Source organism: Syzygium oleosum, unplaced genomic scaffold, assembly GCF_021117445.2.
Source record: "Syzygium oleosum isolate NSW1041296 unplaced genomic scaffold, Sole_v2.1 Sole_v2.05, whole genome shotgun sequence".
Classification (NCBI taxonomy): Eukaryota; Viridiplantae; Streptophyta; class Magnoliopsida; order Myrtales; family Myrtaceae; genus Syzygium; species Syzygium oleosum.
In genome coordinates this window covers 5,025,393-5,042,360 of record NW_026607489.1, presented here as the reverse complement: position 1 = coordinate 5,042,360, position 16,968 = coordinate 5,025,393, and the positions used below count along the sequence as shown (strand labels likewise).

At 38.7% G+C, this 16,968-nt stretch overlaps 2 protein-coding genes across 3 annotated transcripts; one reads left to right on the top strand and one right to left on the bottom strand.

The window, feature by feature from the left end:
- Positions 1 to 4,361: 4,361 nt before the first annotated feature.
- Positions 4,362 to 6,536, top strand: LOC115676366 (uncharacterized). The gene is made up of 3 exons (XM_030599260.2): positions 4,362 to 4,567; positions 5,403 to 5,819; positions 5,920 to 6,536. Exons 1-3 carry the CDS (start codon positions 4,520 to 4,522, stop codon positions 6,127 to 6,129), a joined length of 675 nt encoding a protein of 224 aa, XP_030455120.1. The 5' UTR covers positions 4,362 to 4,519; the 3' UTR covers positions 6,130 to 6,536.
- A 422-nt stretch (positions 6,537 to 6,958) lies between these two features.
- LOC115676363 (CSC1-like protein RXW8) lies at positions 6,959 to 15,449 on the bottom strand. 2 transcript variants are annotated; one of them, XM_056311511.1, is made up of 12 exons: positions 15,202 to 15,447; positions 14,045 to 14,517; positions 13,046 to 13,192; positions 12,685 to 12,748; positions 12,390 to 12,599; positions 11,067 to 11,249; positions 9,326 to 9,624; positions 8,727 to 9,003; positions 8,171 to 8,449; positions 7,559 to 7,792; positions 7,301 to 7,478; positions 6,959 to 7,221 (listed from the first exon to the last, which is right to left on the bottom strand). In XM_056311511.1, exons 2-12 carry the CDS (start codon positions 14,323 to 14,325, stop codon positions 7,145 to 7,147), a joined length of 2,229 nt encoding a protein of 742 aa, XP_056167486.1. In that variant the 5' UTR covers positions 14,326 to 14,517; positions 15,202 to 15,447; the 3' UTR covers positions 6,959 to 7,144. The 2 variants fall into 2 exon arrangements, with proteins under 2 accessions (XP_056167486.1, XP_030455115.1); XM_030599255.2 differs by having other exon boundaries at positions 6,959 to 7,478; positions 15,202 to 15,449.
- Positions 15,450 to 16,968: the final 1,519 nt, after the last annotated feature.

Below are 16,968 nucleotides of genomic sequence, written 5' to 3'. Positions count from 1 at the left end.
ATTGATTATAAAGTTGAGTGATTTGAGACCCTTACGTACTCTAATCTTCGAACTATTTGCCTCAGGAACTCCGACACGCCATTGAGCATTGACATATCGTCTTAGATCATAGTAATTGAAAGTGATTGCAAGGTCTTAATTGATGACATCCAACAAAAGGGTCATCGTTGTTGGGGTAGTCAGCCTTTTGTCGCAAATTCTCGCTTCCTACTTCAGAACAATATAGGTTGGAGTTTGGTCTAGATTCGTAGACCCAACAATCTACTCATGCGCTTGCAAATCGGGCTTTTAATCAAATAGGAACCGCATGTTCTTTTCGTTCATAATCTCACGTCTAAAGTTAAAAATATTATATTAGTAGAGTCTTCGTTTATTTGTCGTTCTAATGTAGGTATTGCATCCAATTTGTAATGCTTTGTTTAGCTTTCATTGCGATTTACCATAAGTAGTCTCTTGATGAACAAGTGCTAGATTTCACCAATGAGAAATCTCAATGTATTTAGCGAAATCTCAATCTAAAGATTGACATCAATGGGAAAGTTGGCAATCTATTAGTCTCCCTTCGAAAAGAGACTAGTCTCCCCTCAAACTACCTAAAAAATGCATGCAAGCCAACAAGCGTGAGAAATGGTGATTACAAGTTCAATAATTTCATCTTCTTTTAATTTGATAACCAATAATCCATGGAAAAATCAAACGCATGGCAATACGTCCACATTGTTAGAATATTGTCATAATATTCCGAGATTTCATATGAGATTGTTATCGATCCTGCAATTTTAGTTACTTCCTTTTGCTATACATAGCGTGCGGGCATAATTACCCATCGATTTATGTAACACATTATAGAGCCAAGTAATAAAAAAAAATTTCTCTCGTCATCGGTTTTAACACATAAATGTGGTATGCATTATTTCCACAAGATTGTCACAATTTAATTGAGAGAATATGACTCCCCAATTTTTGTAAAGATCTCCTTTTGCTGCTCAGCAACCAAAAATATTTTTAAAAAATCAGGGCTTTCGGTGTGTTTGATAAACGCATTAAGTTTTCACGACTTAAAGTTATTATTAATTGCGTTCGACAGCTTTTAACTGTACACAACTTAAATAATTTGTTTAAGTAAAAAGTTGTCAAGTAAGGAAATAATCACTTCATCTAATGAATAAAACAAACATGTAATAGAAATTGAGGTTGTACCAACTACCAACTACATCTTTAAAACCTACCAATATTGTTCACAATTCCCTGTTCATTAGAAAAAATTAATTTTAATTTCCATTATATATATTGAGGTTCACAAGTTTTGGTACATTTTGCAGTTTTTGCAAACAAGACAGATCTCATAATTTGATCCACGTAACTATCGTTCAATTGTTCCACACGAACTTCCTAACTTTTGAAACATCCAAGCCGAAGTTATTTCCCTTTCAATTTCTCTAAAGCCCTATGCAGCTGTAGTTTTAGTCCGGCCCACTTAAATATGATATTTGTTGAAGGACGAGCGTGTGATTATCTCTGCCAACCATGCTCTGAGAATATGCCTTGATTTCTGGTTTTTGATTTGTTTTGGAGCTCTATGGGCTTGTTTTGGAATTCGCGGACAACCAATGAGGGATGGTCATAATAAGGTTTACAAGTCGTTTTCGGATGTAATTGAAGGCAAAGAGGGAAGATTTCGCGAGACTCTGCTTGGCAAACGGGTCGATTATTCGGGTCGTTCTGTCATTGTTGTAGGACCCTCACTTCCATTACATCGATGTGGATTGCCTCGGGAAATAGCAATACAGCTTTTTCAGACATTTGTAATTCGTGGGCTAATTAGACAACATCTTGCTTCGAACATAGGAGTTGCTAAGAGTAAAATTCGGGAAAAGAAGCCCATTGTATGGGAAATACTGCAAGAAATTATGCGGGGGCATCCCGTATTGCTGAATAGAGCGCCTACTCTGCATAGATTAGGCATACAGGCATTTCAACCCATTTTAGTGGAAGGACGTGCTATTTGTTTACATCCATTAGTTCGTAAGGGATTCAATGCAGACTTTGATGGGGATCAAATGGCTGTTCATGTACCTTTATCTTTGGAGGCTCAAGCGAAGGCTCGTTTACTTATGTTTTCTCATATGAATCTCTTGTCTCCAGCTATTGGGGATCCCATTTCCGTACCAACCCAAGATATGCTTATTGGTCTATATGTATTAACGAGTGGGAATCACCGAGGTATTTGTACAAATAGGTATAATCCTTTACTATATCATTTTCGTAATGAATGGAAATTTCTAACAAAAAAAAATTGTGATCAACGGGCGAGCCGGCCAAGCCGAGCCTGAGAGGCAGATAGGCAAGTTTTGGCGGGTGATTAACATAAAAAAGCCTGACCCACCCATCTTTGGCCCGGCTCCAAAATTCCTCATAAACTTTTATGATATGGGCGGTCTCGGGCAACACATTAAGTGCAACCTTTCAGCACCGCACCAGCTTGAACCGGCCCAATTGTTACCTCTACTTGTCATAATGAATTTCCAAGACATATTTATTATTGTCTTTGTTTTAAACTACGGTGTTGAGGTCCGAAATTCGAAGTCATTCATTGATGATTATTCGCATCATTTTCTATATGAGCATATCGGCGATTACTAGCTCCTATCATAGCACCTACTTTTGAATGAGCGAACTGGCTTGTTTTATATGATATTATATATATAGCAAAATTGACTTACATTTATTCGATCACAATCCATTTCTCTTCCTCAAAGTAGCTCAATTAGTTATTGTATGAATATTCCGTCAATGGGTGAACGCGTAAATCAACAAATCTATAATCTCTCACGTATTGCACTATTGAAATTCAAATATTTTCTATCTTAAAATATTTTTCCCTTTCCACATTTATGTATACAATTTCTTCATATTGTGTCAATAATTCTTTCCTTTATAAAATAATTGAAATATTTCGTAATAAGGCGATTTTGTAAAAAAATTTAAATGTTAATCTTTGCACACAAGCTAAACATGTGCAATTTTTGCTAAGTATTAATGACACAAAAGAAGCTAAGCATATCTGTACCAAATGTCGAACATGCCTGAGGTCCTTTTCTTTCTTCTCTATTATTTGGCAATTAGTACTTTGTTCTGGAGAAATTCTATGATTGTCAATTGTAGGAAAATTAAATGAAAAAAGAAGGAAATTCTCACGATGAGAATTCTGGCATTTTCTTTTTGCAAGATAAGACGAGAAAATGTTTTGGACCTAATGTGAAATTTGAATACCAAAATTCTAGTTTGATACCAGAGAAGTACGAACAACACAAAACCGACACAACTTGACACACGTTAACCCAATTCTACTTTGAGTAAAGTTATTGTCACGTTGACATTAACAAGAGGACAACAAGACACAGCTTTATGCCCTAGAGCCACATATCACATAGATCAATCCTTGAATGAATAGAGTGGTAAAAAAGGAAGAATTGTACAAAACCCCTCTGAACTTTGGTCATAGTACATGCTTGCCCCCGAACTTTCAGCTGTTGTACAATACCCCTAAACTTTCATTTTGGTATAGTATGTACAATATACATTCTTTTTAAGGGGTAAAAGCATATATTTATGTTACTTTTGAAGAAAATCTCTATCTTACCCGTAATTGCCACTAAAAGAAATGAGAAAATTATAGAAAATGAGGGAAAATTAAATCAACTAATATACAAATAATGGAAAAAAATAAATATCAATAATGATACCAAAAAATAAAAATTTCTAAAAATTTGAATAAATATAAACACTATAATACAATTACGAAAAAGAATAAACGAAAAAGGTCAAATAACTCATTACGTATATTTAAAGGGTTGCTTGATGTAAAAAAATATTTCCTTAACCAAAAATTTTAAACAAAATAATGAAAGAGATTGATGCTCTCAAAGTGTAAAAGGAAACGATTAACTAATAACTAAGAAATTTTTTTAAAATACTATCATTTGATCAATAGATTTTTTTTGCATTGATTAACTATTTTAAAATAGATAATAAGAATCCAATTTTTGTCATTTGACATTTTTGTCATTGCGACCTTATATCTTTTCATTACTCGTGTTTTTTCCCATAAAATATTCTACCAAAACTATTAATGCATCCATCAAAGGGCAATGTGGGAAATTTGAATGTTTAGGACAAAAATTGAAAACAAAAAGCCAGCAAGCCCAACTCAAGGCCCACTGCGACCGTTACCGAGAAAAAAACTTCAAGAAGCCCAAGCCCAAGCCCAAGCCCAATCGGGCGAGGGCAAAATCGTAAATACGGGACTCCTCGGCCTTCTAATTTACCATTGCACCCTTCGTTATCCATCTGCTAAAACCCTGGACTAGACTAGAGAGACGGCGAAGAAGGCGAGAAGCGAAACCCCCAACGCTACACACCATGTTCAGCTGAGCTCATGGAGCGGAGACCGATGAAGCGGAGGCGAAAGCGGTAAAAGGGTTCTTTGGGAGGAGCTCGTTTCTTTTACCCTTATCTAATGGCGTCGCAGGGGTTCGTTGCGTTGCCTTCGGTTTCGCCATTTCGGGTGAGCGATCGCGTTGGCTGTGAAATTTGCAGTTTTTTCTTTCCTTTCGTGGATGTGTAGCTCGTGGGTTTGTGGGATTTTAGAGTGGCGAAGACGGAAGATGTGAGGAAATGTCGACCGCCGGCTGACTTGCGTTGCTGAGTGATTTCTTGTTGAACAACGGTTCACACTTCAAGGGTCGAGCTTTTCTTGATGTCTTTCTTGTTTTTTTTATGTATTGGTAATTTGGGTTTTCGCTCTTGGAAATGGCAATGCAAGAATTGTATCTCCTTGAGGTGTAATGGGAGAATTAATGATTGGATCGGATTTTGTCGGCGGGACGGTCGGGGGTGATGAGATTCCGGGGAATTCGTGTTATGCTCGAGCGATTCGGTCGTGATGTCTTCGACTGAAGTACTGGCAACAGGCAGATTGAACTTTGAACCGTGCTGTTGAGTTCCGAGGGATCGTAGTTATTTTTCGGTTTGATTCAGCTGTTCTTGTCCAAGCTAATTTTTGCAGACACCTTTCTGACTTCGAGGGTTTAAAGTTTATGGAATTTCAGTGAAGTAAAAATGCAAGGTTGGTAAACCCTGAAGGGAATAAAGCTTGAAGTAATGAAGTTCTGGCTGACGATATAAGGACGGTCGGTGTTTACTTTGTTAGTCTCTTGAATAGGAGATGGTTTTCTGAAGTGTCTCGCAAAATTTGTGTTCAGATGCACTAGGTGGTACGGCTATGAGAATAGTCGAAGCGGTTTTGTTGAAAATCTTTTGCGAATATTTTTGCAGGTTAGATGAATGAGTTGGTTTATGCTTTCTACAACCTAACATAGTGTTCCCTTTTCTGATTCTAGATCAAGCTGTTGAAAAATAGGATGTGTCAGCCGAGCAATGGCATAACTCTTCATTCATGTCGACGGACCTTTCCAAAGCACTCTATGCAAGTGACGATGGCACAGTTTGGTGAATCTGAGAGGCTGAATGTGCAACTTGATACTGTGACAGAAAGGTTACAGGAGGCGATTCCGGACTCGGTGAAACATTTTCCCTGGAAGAAAGCAGAGACTGTGCTTCTCGATCGAGTGGTCTCTTTGGGACAGAAGGCATTGAAGTGGTCACTGATTACTCTATTTGTGGCTAGCTCCTTATCAGATGTTTTATTTGCAATTTCGAGAAATAGAGAATTGATAATTCCGATTGGCCTTTCCGTCGGTTGTTTGCTGACTGGCTTTCTAAAGGAGGTGACGACGGAATTCTATGGTGACTCTCAGGTATGTTCAGCTTTCATCCATATTTAACTGCACATTTGTCATTTTCTTCAGGGAATTCCTATTTTGTATTTGAACCTTTGTTCATATGTGAATACTTTAGCCGGATCAAGGATTCATCCAGCACCTGACGGCAATAAGCTGCTTCTTCGTTGTTCTCAAGTTCACTTCTGCATTTTGTGGGCTCGGAGTGAGAGTCTTTCTCCTGCATGTTGCAAATGGTGGCCTGATGCAAGCTTTATGGCTATGGAGAAATCCGTCGCACGGATCAAGTAACGAAGAGAGACAACTCCAAGAGGGGGCCATTCCATGAGCCGTTTAAGTTCTTGAAGCTTTATGCACTTGCAGAATCCATCAGGTAGATTAATGCCGACCGTCATTTAATCATTATATAGAAAGTGTTTTTTGGACCCATTGTACGAGAGAGAGAGAGAGAGAGAGAGAGAGAGTTGTAAAGTATGACCAATGCACATGGATGGAGCACAAACGCGTTCTTGACTATTATTGTCATATTCATAGTGTAGAATGTTATATGCTAAGTTTTGTTGTTGTACATTATTTTGTCGGAACATTTGAAGTTGGAGACACCGCAATTCCAGGTATTGCTCAGTAGGAATGGCTCCTTGTTAGAAAACAAGGCTGTGTGCATGGTTTGGTCCTCTTAAAGAAGTTGCTGAGCCGCCTGTAAGTTCTATTTCGAAAAAGCATTTTCATGTGGCACATCCTTTAGCCGCACAAGCCCGGATGCTTCGAAGTAGGCAGGCTGCGCTTTTGTCTGCAGAACACATTAAAATGGCAATCCTTCTGCATTCTGCCTCGTCTCTAAAACCTTGGTATCACGCTTGCCTCATTAACCAAAGACACTTTGCAGAATCGTCTGTCTGCTTCACCAGTTTGCAAATAAAATGGAGCGTGATGCACTATTCCAACTTATTTACATTGAAGACCAACTCAGAATCTCAAATGTCAAATGAAACGAAAGTATGCCAGAAAGAGATTTTCCATCTATCATACATTGAGAAGTACCTAAAGTCTTTCCCGTATATATTTGGGAGAAAACAGAGTAGACAATGAAAGAATCAGACCCCCACGCACCCCCCTGCAGCCCCCCTCTTCTTTCCAGTTTCGACACTGGTGACACGGTATATTTGCATACCTTTTCTTTCTTAGGAAACTAATAATTTCAACATGTATCGACAAAACTGTTCCTCCGAGCAACTCCATTTCAGGAGGCAGAACAGAGGATTATATAACAGTTGATGAGACCGAATCTGCTCATCAGCCCATGTACAGCCCATGTACAGCGAACAAGATCGTAATCTAGAAGTTCACTTTCCATTGGGCTCTTTGCTTTCCATATGGCGATGAAGAGCCAATGGTTCATTCACTTTCTTGGAGTCCTCTCCTGAAAAGCACAGAGAGCCAAGCCATCAAATCATTAATTCCAGGAAGCGGAAGTCTTCCGAGCGTTGGGTGAATCAAACCTGGCTTCTCGTCTTCAGAATCTCGAATATTTTCCCCATTATCAGATTGATCATGGTGCCCAGATTTATACAAGTCGTGAAAACTCGAGCTAAACTGGCAGTACGCTGAAGGCAACTGTCTATGAATATCTTCCATCCTCCCACTCTGTTCATCTTGCCGATCCATGTCAATGAGCATCTACAAACAATCCGCCAATTGATTGAGAGAGAGAGAGAGAGAGAGAGAGAGAGAGAGAGATCTCAACATCAAAACATTACCTGGGCAGCATTGTTCTTAAATATCGGGTGAAATCTCTGCCTGCAATACTCATTAAATAACAGAGTGCAGATTATAAGTGGTATAGTAAAACCGGAGGCGACAGGAGATCGTTTTAGTCCGAAAACCCCCAGGGCTATTATTTGCATCAAAACTAAAGAGAAGATGGTCGTGTTGTGAATAGTAGGCCACAGCTGCCCTCCAGTTTCATACTTCCATGTGTATACATTAAGAATCTGAAAACAAGTAAACACAGTCAGAAACATGTTACGGCAAAGTGAAAATGGAGAAGACATCATGACAATGGAAAAGGCTAAATTGGTACAACAATCGACCAAAAAGAACTCCAAATAAAATAAAAAAAGACTGGCTAAAAGAAACCTTTCTAAGGATGATATCCCAGGCTACTGGCGACAGGTAAATCTCATATGGTTAAAAAAAAACGGATCACATATTATCATTTGATATCCTTCTTTCTGCTTAGGTACTGATGACTGATGGGACAATCCCAGACGTAAAAACATCAGAGTTCAACAGGTTCCAGAAGTAAATAACGTATAGACAATTCTAGCAAAACAACATACCATAAACAAATGACATTCAATTCCTCTAACCTGGTTTCGGTACACAAGGAAAGCAAGTAAGAAGTAAGCCAGCAAGAAAGGCAGCATCAAAGGTGCCAGGATGGAAAAAGTGAAGCCGAGGAGTCCAAACAGTAGCACTCTTGGAACTTCAATGTGGTATGGGAAAGATAAAGGCTTGTCAGACAAATCATCTTTCTTTCTGAGGATAAATCGCCTAATTAGGTTCCATAGAAGAGCAAAAGGTTGCATTACTTCTGACGCCAAACTTGCCCAACCCGATGTTAAGATATAAGTCATGAAAAAGCTAGCCTGCAATCATATAACAATGGTTATCAGAGCAAGAGATAGAAATTGAAACTATATACTGATACATCACGTGGCCGCACTACATCCATCACCAAACAAATATCCCTGCTATCTGAAGAGACACGCAATTACAAATATCCAATAGCCAAAACAACACTCTTTGTCAGATCCACAAGGCATAAGGTGCTGAAGATTCAATGCAGAAACACAGAAGCACATGATCCAACAAATGCAATAGTGTGCCGCGAAAATCTGGTAAGTGAATATGTTGGGAAATCACCTGTGTTGGCACAGCTCGCGCCAGTTGAGCAGGTATGCCCTTTGGGCTAGAAATAACATTTAGTTGGCTGATGACAGACCCCGAGAGAACGTTAACAAAGAAGACGTTCCAGATCATGAAATAAAGTACTTTGCGACATGCACTCTTTTTCCTTCCGCTACGAGAGAAAGATCCCTCCACTGCTGAAAATAGCATCATTGTGGGAGGAACAATGTACAAAAATAACATCAGAACAACACTTGGCAGATAACCTGTGACCAGCTGATTCATGAATTTCCTGCAACGCAAAAAGGAAGGATATGTGACAACCATCTCCTTTCAGATAACATAGCTTTCCCCATCTTTCTTTACATTTTTCCTGCCTTGAAAAATGTTCTCTCAGAAAAACAATCTAGTTATCAGGTAATGATATTAAGATATGTATGGACACTCTAGAAATTCAACTATGACTGATGTGTTATCTTTACACCTGACCTGGAGAACAGTCTTATCTTTCGACACTCAGACATCCTAGTACAAAATAGTGATAAAAAAACGTGATAATATGCTACTAAAAAATGACAGCGACTTGTAAGATCTTTCAAAAGTAAGATGCTTACTTCTTCAGTAATCCTCTGAGAAATGGAAATGAGTGATGTAACTGGTCTAGTTGAGTAAGACCTTGAACAAAAGTCACGGGTATAAGAAACAAGAACATGAAGACAATAGCAGCTAGAAGTGTAGCTATCTTGCGGATCCAAAGTTGTCTAAATGGTATGCAGAGGTTGGACCAATAGACATCATGTGGTTCTGGAGCCAAGTCAGTCACCCATAACATGGGATTTAATGATTGAAGGACCTGAGAGGCAACGAGAGCAGCGTAGCGAGTCTTGAAAAATACAAACGCAGCTGCAACTTCCTGTACGAAAAAACAAACTATACATAATTGACCAATCTAACCTTCGGGCATGGTTCCCCCTTGATCTAACCAACATCAATCAGAACGAGAAAGGAACAAGAAACGTGATAGAACAAGTTACACCAACTAAGAGACACAATCAAACATCTAAGGAAAAATCTAACAGTAATATGCACAATCAGATAAACATTGTTAATCCAGGAGCTAAAACAAAGAGGTAACCCACATAATCAGTTCATCAGTAATATGATCATATGTTTTCCAAGGACTAAGGGGTTGAATCATATTGCATCTAGAAAAGTCCCACAAGCAGTACTCGAGATAGCCAAATTATTTCAGCTTACATCAGTGAATTCGCAAGTGTTTTTTTTCATTATATGACAAGTTCCTTCCTCATTTACCCTACAATGTATTGAACTAAAGATACAGCTGAAAGTTGCTTTTTTTGGATAAAATTTCAAAATAATAATCCAAAACAAAATAACACAACCTGTCAAGTGTCCCAAAAAAAAAGCCCAACCGTTAGCCCCTGGAACAAGGATAACACAACCTTGCAAATGTTCCCCCCCCAAAAAAAAAAAAAAACCACCCTTTCACCCATGGAACAATAATGAAACCCGTTACAAATCCCGTCAATTTCACAATAAAATCGCCATGTAGCACAGGAAGCAGCACTAATCACGACCAAATACAATTTCGTTTTTGGGTACAAATTGCAAGATAATTGATAACAAAGATTATAAAATAAATTTGGCAACAAAGATTATAAATTAAAAATGACGAGTTTTATGTTGGTTGACATGCTCACTCACAGAAAGCCACATGGGATGGTGCGTGCTGATTTAATAATGAGAATGGACTAGATATGTAATGGGTGTCAATTTTATCCTAGGAGAAAAAGGATTAGCCTTTTTCTTTCGATTTGGCCTTTTTTTTTGTGAGAGCCAGCAAAGAAACTCCAGATCAACTGAAAAAAAAAATCAATGTCAATTTTTCCAGATCGTGCAATTACAAGTTCATCAGCTATCACTTCATAATCTTTGTATCACACACTCTGGGGACACCATAAAGATTCATACAGGAAAATCAACTTATGATTTGGAAAGCAATTCAATGGAATGTTAAAAGGATCAAAAGAGATCAAAACATTAAAAGATATCACGAAGTTGCCCAAAACGAATTGTACTATGAATGAGTTTACAATGGTAGCAACAATTATCATGCGATCCTCACATTCCCAAGACTTATGGAGATCATTCAACCCAGAATAGAATATCGATTGGTCATTAAAAGTCAACTTATCCAGGTGATATCAACTGATTACAAAGTCGATGGGAACTTCAAGAAGATTCAAAAGTCACTAGGCCTCAGTACAATGTAGGTGTCGCAAAATCATTGTTCAAGAAAAATTTATATCTCTTACTTAAACCAAGCATCAGTACCTCTCTTGTAGATGTGTCAAGATCCCCGTAGACAGATTTCCCTTTAACACTTTCAGGTCTTTTAGAGAGCATACGAAAAGCTTTAGATGGTCCACCACATAGACCACAGTTGAATAGATTTTGCTTGCACTTAACAGCAAGATTCTCAGATCTCATCATTCTACACATCATCTCTGCATCACTCTGCATATATAAAGCCATGAGATGCTGTAAAGGAAGAAGCACAGTACCCATAAGGAAACAACAAAAAGCAGAAAATTGCCGAGAATATATAAGATATTGAATATCCGATTCATAGACCAAGACCTTAGTTACAATCTAGCATACTATTTGTTGAATTTAGAGAATCAAAACTTCATAGCAAGATAGAATGCTATGTTCTCAATCTTAATGGGTGCGATGTAGATAGTCAACTTATACTAAGAACAACCACTTGGAAGTTGTGAAATCTACGAATGAAGTCTAGAGTCAGATTAATTAATGATGTAATTGCCTCGAACTTGCTATTTGAGATAAAGAGTTGTTTTATAAAAATTTTCAATTATAATAATAATTCTGATGGCAGATAGTAAAGATTGACCAGAAAAAAATGGTCAATGCTAAATATACCCGATAAAAACAAATCAAGTAAAGCCGAGTACAGAAACTAAAGTTCTATAGAACACAAAGGCATTTCCAGATCATAATTGCTCCACCAAGTCCAGTGAAAACGATTAATCAAAACCTACTTACAAGAAATATAGCTTTACCTGCTTGTTTTCCATAACAGAAGAAGAATTTATGCATCCAAAATGTCAATTCTCATGCAAACCAAACATCATTTAATTTAAATGACACATAGGCTGAGATTTGACATATTACAACTGTTGGAATTGATTCCATTGGGAGGCAAATCAGTGGCCTGAAAAAATTTGCACTCAAGACAACTCGACTCTGATATTTTTTAACATTAATTCCTTAGCACGGCAATCAGAAAGACCAAATAATATTATTGAAAACAAGATTATAACCGATTTCAACAGAATACTAATATATAAACCATACAAACAAACCGGACTGAGCTTTAGCTGCTAAATTAAATACTGCCATATTTATCATTATTTCTATGTTATCAACTTTCTTGCTATTGAAAGGACTAAATTCCCATTTATTCGATTTACTAACTAGCTGCAGCATGTGTTTAAAGCATTGTGCTAAATATTGTTAGCACCTTTTTTGCACAGAAAAAATTAACTCAGCGACCCAAGTTGCTTAACATATAACAAGTATAAACAGTTGATCTGTCTTGCCACGCCATTGAAACATTTAAGCAATATTTCATACCATCAGTTTTTGAACTGTACCAGACCGGTAGACCATTTGATGCCCCATATACGTCAACAAATAATAGTTCGAGAAGAACTTGTCAACTGAATCACTGTAGGACTCCTCTGGAGACCAAGGGATAGCTCGCACAAGCATGGTGAAGTGACTTGGGTTCGTTGCAGAAGCCTTGATGTGTGCTAACCTCATATTAGCTATGCTTTTGTACTCCTATAAGATATCATTCTTAAACATCAGTAATTTTAAAAACGATGCTAAGTAAAATACCCAACGTATAGCCTTGTAGATGACTTACAAAGTAAAGGAGAAGCCAAGCAGAGCAAGATATTATGTACAGTGCAAGGCAGTGTGCCCAGAGCCTGACATGTATATACATAAGGACTGTTAAATGTCTGTCCAAGAATACCCAAAATTTTGAAAAACAATTACTTGAGTATGAGTTAAAATAACATCCTTTTCCAATTAAGTATGAGTTTGCTATTCCTCAAGCCCGCCAATTAATTAACCATAAACATATTTTAGTTGATGGAAACCACGAAATATTAATACAGCGAGAGAATAATAGAAAATCTAGAGCTATAATTCAAAATCATCTCAATTCATCCCCCGAAGAAAAACTGCCAAAACATTGGACAAAAGAGTGCTTTCGATCATACCACTTAGATCCTTCTTTGACATTTCCAATGGTAAAAACTTCCAATGACTCATATGGGATCTCCTTGTGATGCATCTCCTGCCCATAGTAATTCACTGGAAGTACAAGAAACATGCAAAAGAAAGCAGCAATGGAGAATACTCGAAGACTGCATAAAGAAATTAGATTATATTAGTACAAGGATGGAAAGTCCCTAAGATGTTAATTGAACCAAATACGTAATAGACATTCACGAACATTATCGTCCATTTTCATTCATAGTTCCAGAATTCAACATTTTATCTGCCGTTTAGGCTAGGATGCAGCATTATTTCTAACAATTTAAGCAACATTGTGTGCATAGTAACACAGTTTTCTTTTTCACGAGAAAAATGAACTTTATTTCGTTTATATCCCCCCGAAGCATACCATCTGCTGGACATGACCTCTGCAGGTGCACAAGTTAAATCATCTAGACTACTACTCAACTAAAATAGACAAATAGGTAGAGGAGAGGTGATGTGCATCTTCTATGAAGACCCTGACATTATAATATGCCATGGTACTCATTTCAGATGATAGTAATCATCTTGGACAAGAAATAGACGGCAAACTAGAGAAAGCTTAAGCATTAGCTATATATTTCTCTGTCCAGATACTTGAAACCTCCTCAAAGTACATGAATCAGTGGGAGCTTTACATGCTGTTTCTCATCGTACACGGGTGGGGAACTGAAGTTATCAGTAATAAAAAATGGTAACTGATGATGACATGTTGTCATCAGTAGCAAAAAGGATGCCTCATCCAAACAGCGAGTGACTCAAAACCTTGTAATTGATAAAAACTTTAAGGCATAAGCATATAAAAGTGATTAATAACATCAGAAAAGCATGGATAGAACTCCATCCATCTGATAAATAGTCACAACTAAGTTAACCCAAACCAAGCATTTCGTACATCAAGTAATACACGCAAATCAATAGCCTTCAAAACCTACAATTGCCAGACAAGGTTTAATCACCTGAAAACAAGTGTCCTGATGAATACCACAGCATCGAGGCCGCCAAGAGATAATAGTTCTTCTTCAGAAGTTTCCCAAGCCTTCACTATCCAGCTCGGGGAAGGTACAAATCTATCGAAGCAGAGAGAATCGAAGCGTTTTGGGCGTGCTTGAGCAAGCCTCCGTCCAAAATATACAGTTAAGTTGCTCGGTTGTTTCCTCAACAAGGAATAAAGCAACAAAAGCACCACACACAAGCCGATATTTATTCCAGCTGATGTTAGAAGAGCAGAAATATTCATCTCGATCCACTAAGACCAGAAGCAATATGCAGGGAAGCTGAGTTCGTTTAGTGCAAAAAGCTCCAGGGGCATTCCTAGAAGCTCTTAGGACAAAGTGAAGCAACTCTTGTCAATGCACATAGACACCTCACTTATAGCTGCATTATACTAATCGAGGTTCCAGGAAGTTTGGGTTCCACTTGATATTTCGACCTGAAAGAATGAGGCAAGAATACACATCACCAATCACATCTTAATACATAACTATAGCAGGAAATTCACCTCGGTGCTGTAACTAACGGAAACCCAAATTGTCTAGGACAGTTCAGCCACCAATAACCCCTCAATATATGCTGAGCAGAAGAATTAATATTCATCGAGTTCTCGAAAGAACCAATTCACAAGTCTGTTCCTTTCTGGAACTCCTCCATCAGATGCACAACTCCCGCTTCAAACATTCATAGCAAAGCTTGAAACTAAAGCGAAAAGAACCAAACACAAAAATTGCTCCCCATTTCCCAACGAGAGCTCGCCCTCTCTCCTTCTCGATGAAAAGACAGCGACGCAAAGTTTCAAAGCAAAACACGCCTTCATCGCAACCAGTGATCTATCGACGCAAAACACCTTTTCCCATAAGAAAAGCAAAGCAGGACACTAAAGAGAAAAAAAAGTGCCACTTTTTTCACCCGCACCTCATTCCCAGTCGAGCAACGTCTCACGCTTCCTCCTCAGTAATTCCCAAAGCAGCAACACAGCCTCACAAGGAAAAAGCGCGACACCACTCACGGGAACCAACAAGCGGAAGCACCAACCCAACCCCACCGCAATCCACGCGCGACAGACAGCGAACACGACACCGATCGATCCGGAGAAGGGGAAGGGACGAGGGAAACGTACCCGAGACAAAGGCGGGGCGGGGCACGACGAGGGAAGCGCGAGAAGCTACTTCGAAACCAATCAACGTGAACGCAAAGGCGCTACCAATCTCCGCCAAAAGCTTCCGCACGCCATTGTTGCCGCCACCTCCCTTCCCTTCCCTTCGCTTCAACTCCACGCACAACACAACACAACAGCGGCCGGAGGAACCGCGATCGATCTGGAACGGATGCTCGGGCAGGAATCAATCCGAGCGAGGACGAAGGGGGGGGTGGGGGGGGATTGAATCGTCTAGAGAGCGAACGCGCGAACGTCGAATTCGCAAAGAAGGCAAGGAGTGGTTGGGTGTTGAAGAAGGAAGGAGGAAATGCCACGTCGAGTTGCTTCTTCTTCCTTCGTTTGAAATAAAGTTATTAAAATAAAATAAATAAATAAATAAAAGAAGTGGCGGATTCTCTTAAAATAATAAAATGGAAGCCCGGAGAATCATGACGAAAGCGACGGTTGCGCCACGTGGAAGACGGGGAGTAGACCGACCAGCGGTTTGAGATCTGAACCGGACCGACCCGCCCGGTCCGTTCACTCGGTGCGCACACGCCGAAAGGTTTGCCCTTTTTTTTTTTTTCATTCTTTCTTTTCTTTTAACGTATATATACTAGGATTGGGACAGCGAGTATCTCAATCATCCACTCGATTGCAACCTTTTTCTAAAGTTTGTGACTTTTATAAGCGCGTCCTTTAGAGTCGAGTCGGTGTGATTGATTTGTGACGTCACGAATACAGAAAAGTTAATATGACGAGAGAAATTTGAATTTTCTGATTATGATACGATCTAATCAATCGAACCGATTGCTACGAAAGCAACTTGAACAGAAGTCATATTACAGGGAGAGAGGAGCGCATCACGGAGACTGCATGCTCGCCTTCAGGGACGTGTACTATGTATATTAAGAATGAGGAGTTGACCCATTGAAATTGGCAATTCATAGACTATATATGCCTACAAATTATGCACATGTAGTACAGGAGAGAGAATAACATGGGCACAATTTCTTATAGGGGTCTTGACACGCTAACACAATTGTAGCAATGATTTTTATGTTACAAGTCTATTCTATTAGCATAGTTCTTTTTTTTGTCTAATGAAATTTCTCTTCATTATCAAAACGATGCATAAAATGATCCGTACAAAATCTCATAAATCACTACAACAAAACAAGCTCATAGAACTGCAAAACAAACCAAAACCGAGAAAACAAGGTATGTCGTCAAAGCATGGTCAGCGGAGGTAAGTACATGCACGTCCTTCGAGAATAAATCTGTGATTGCATCCAAGCAAAAGGATCAATGGCCAATCTTTGAATCATGCATCATCATCAGTGATAACCACATGCAATGGATATCCATCTATAGCCATGACTTTGCTTTTTGGTGGTGTGCACCTAAATTCGGCGTCCTTAACATCATCAACATACGAAGACAACAAAAGCATATTGAACAAAGATTAGATTTGACATCTGTGAGAGCGAGCGCTTTAGCGAGACGCCAAAGTTTCTAACAAAAACATGTTGAAAGAACACAAATCTAGTACCGAAGCTGCTATAAACACCATTGAAACTACAGGCAGAGAATTTATTTATCAAATCTCCCAGATCTAGAACTAGATCAGGAGAGAAAATCTCCAAACTGTAATATCGAGAACTAAAAGTAAGAAACAAGATAAAATAAAAGGAGAAGCAACCATAGATGGAGGGGAGGGAGAGATCTAGGTCATATCCCTCCCCTCCA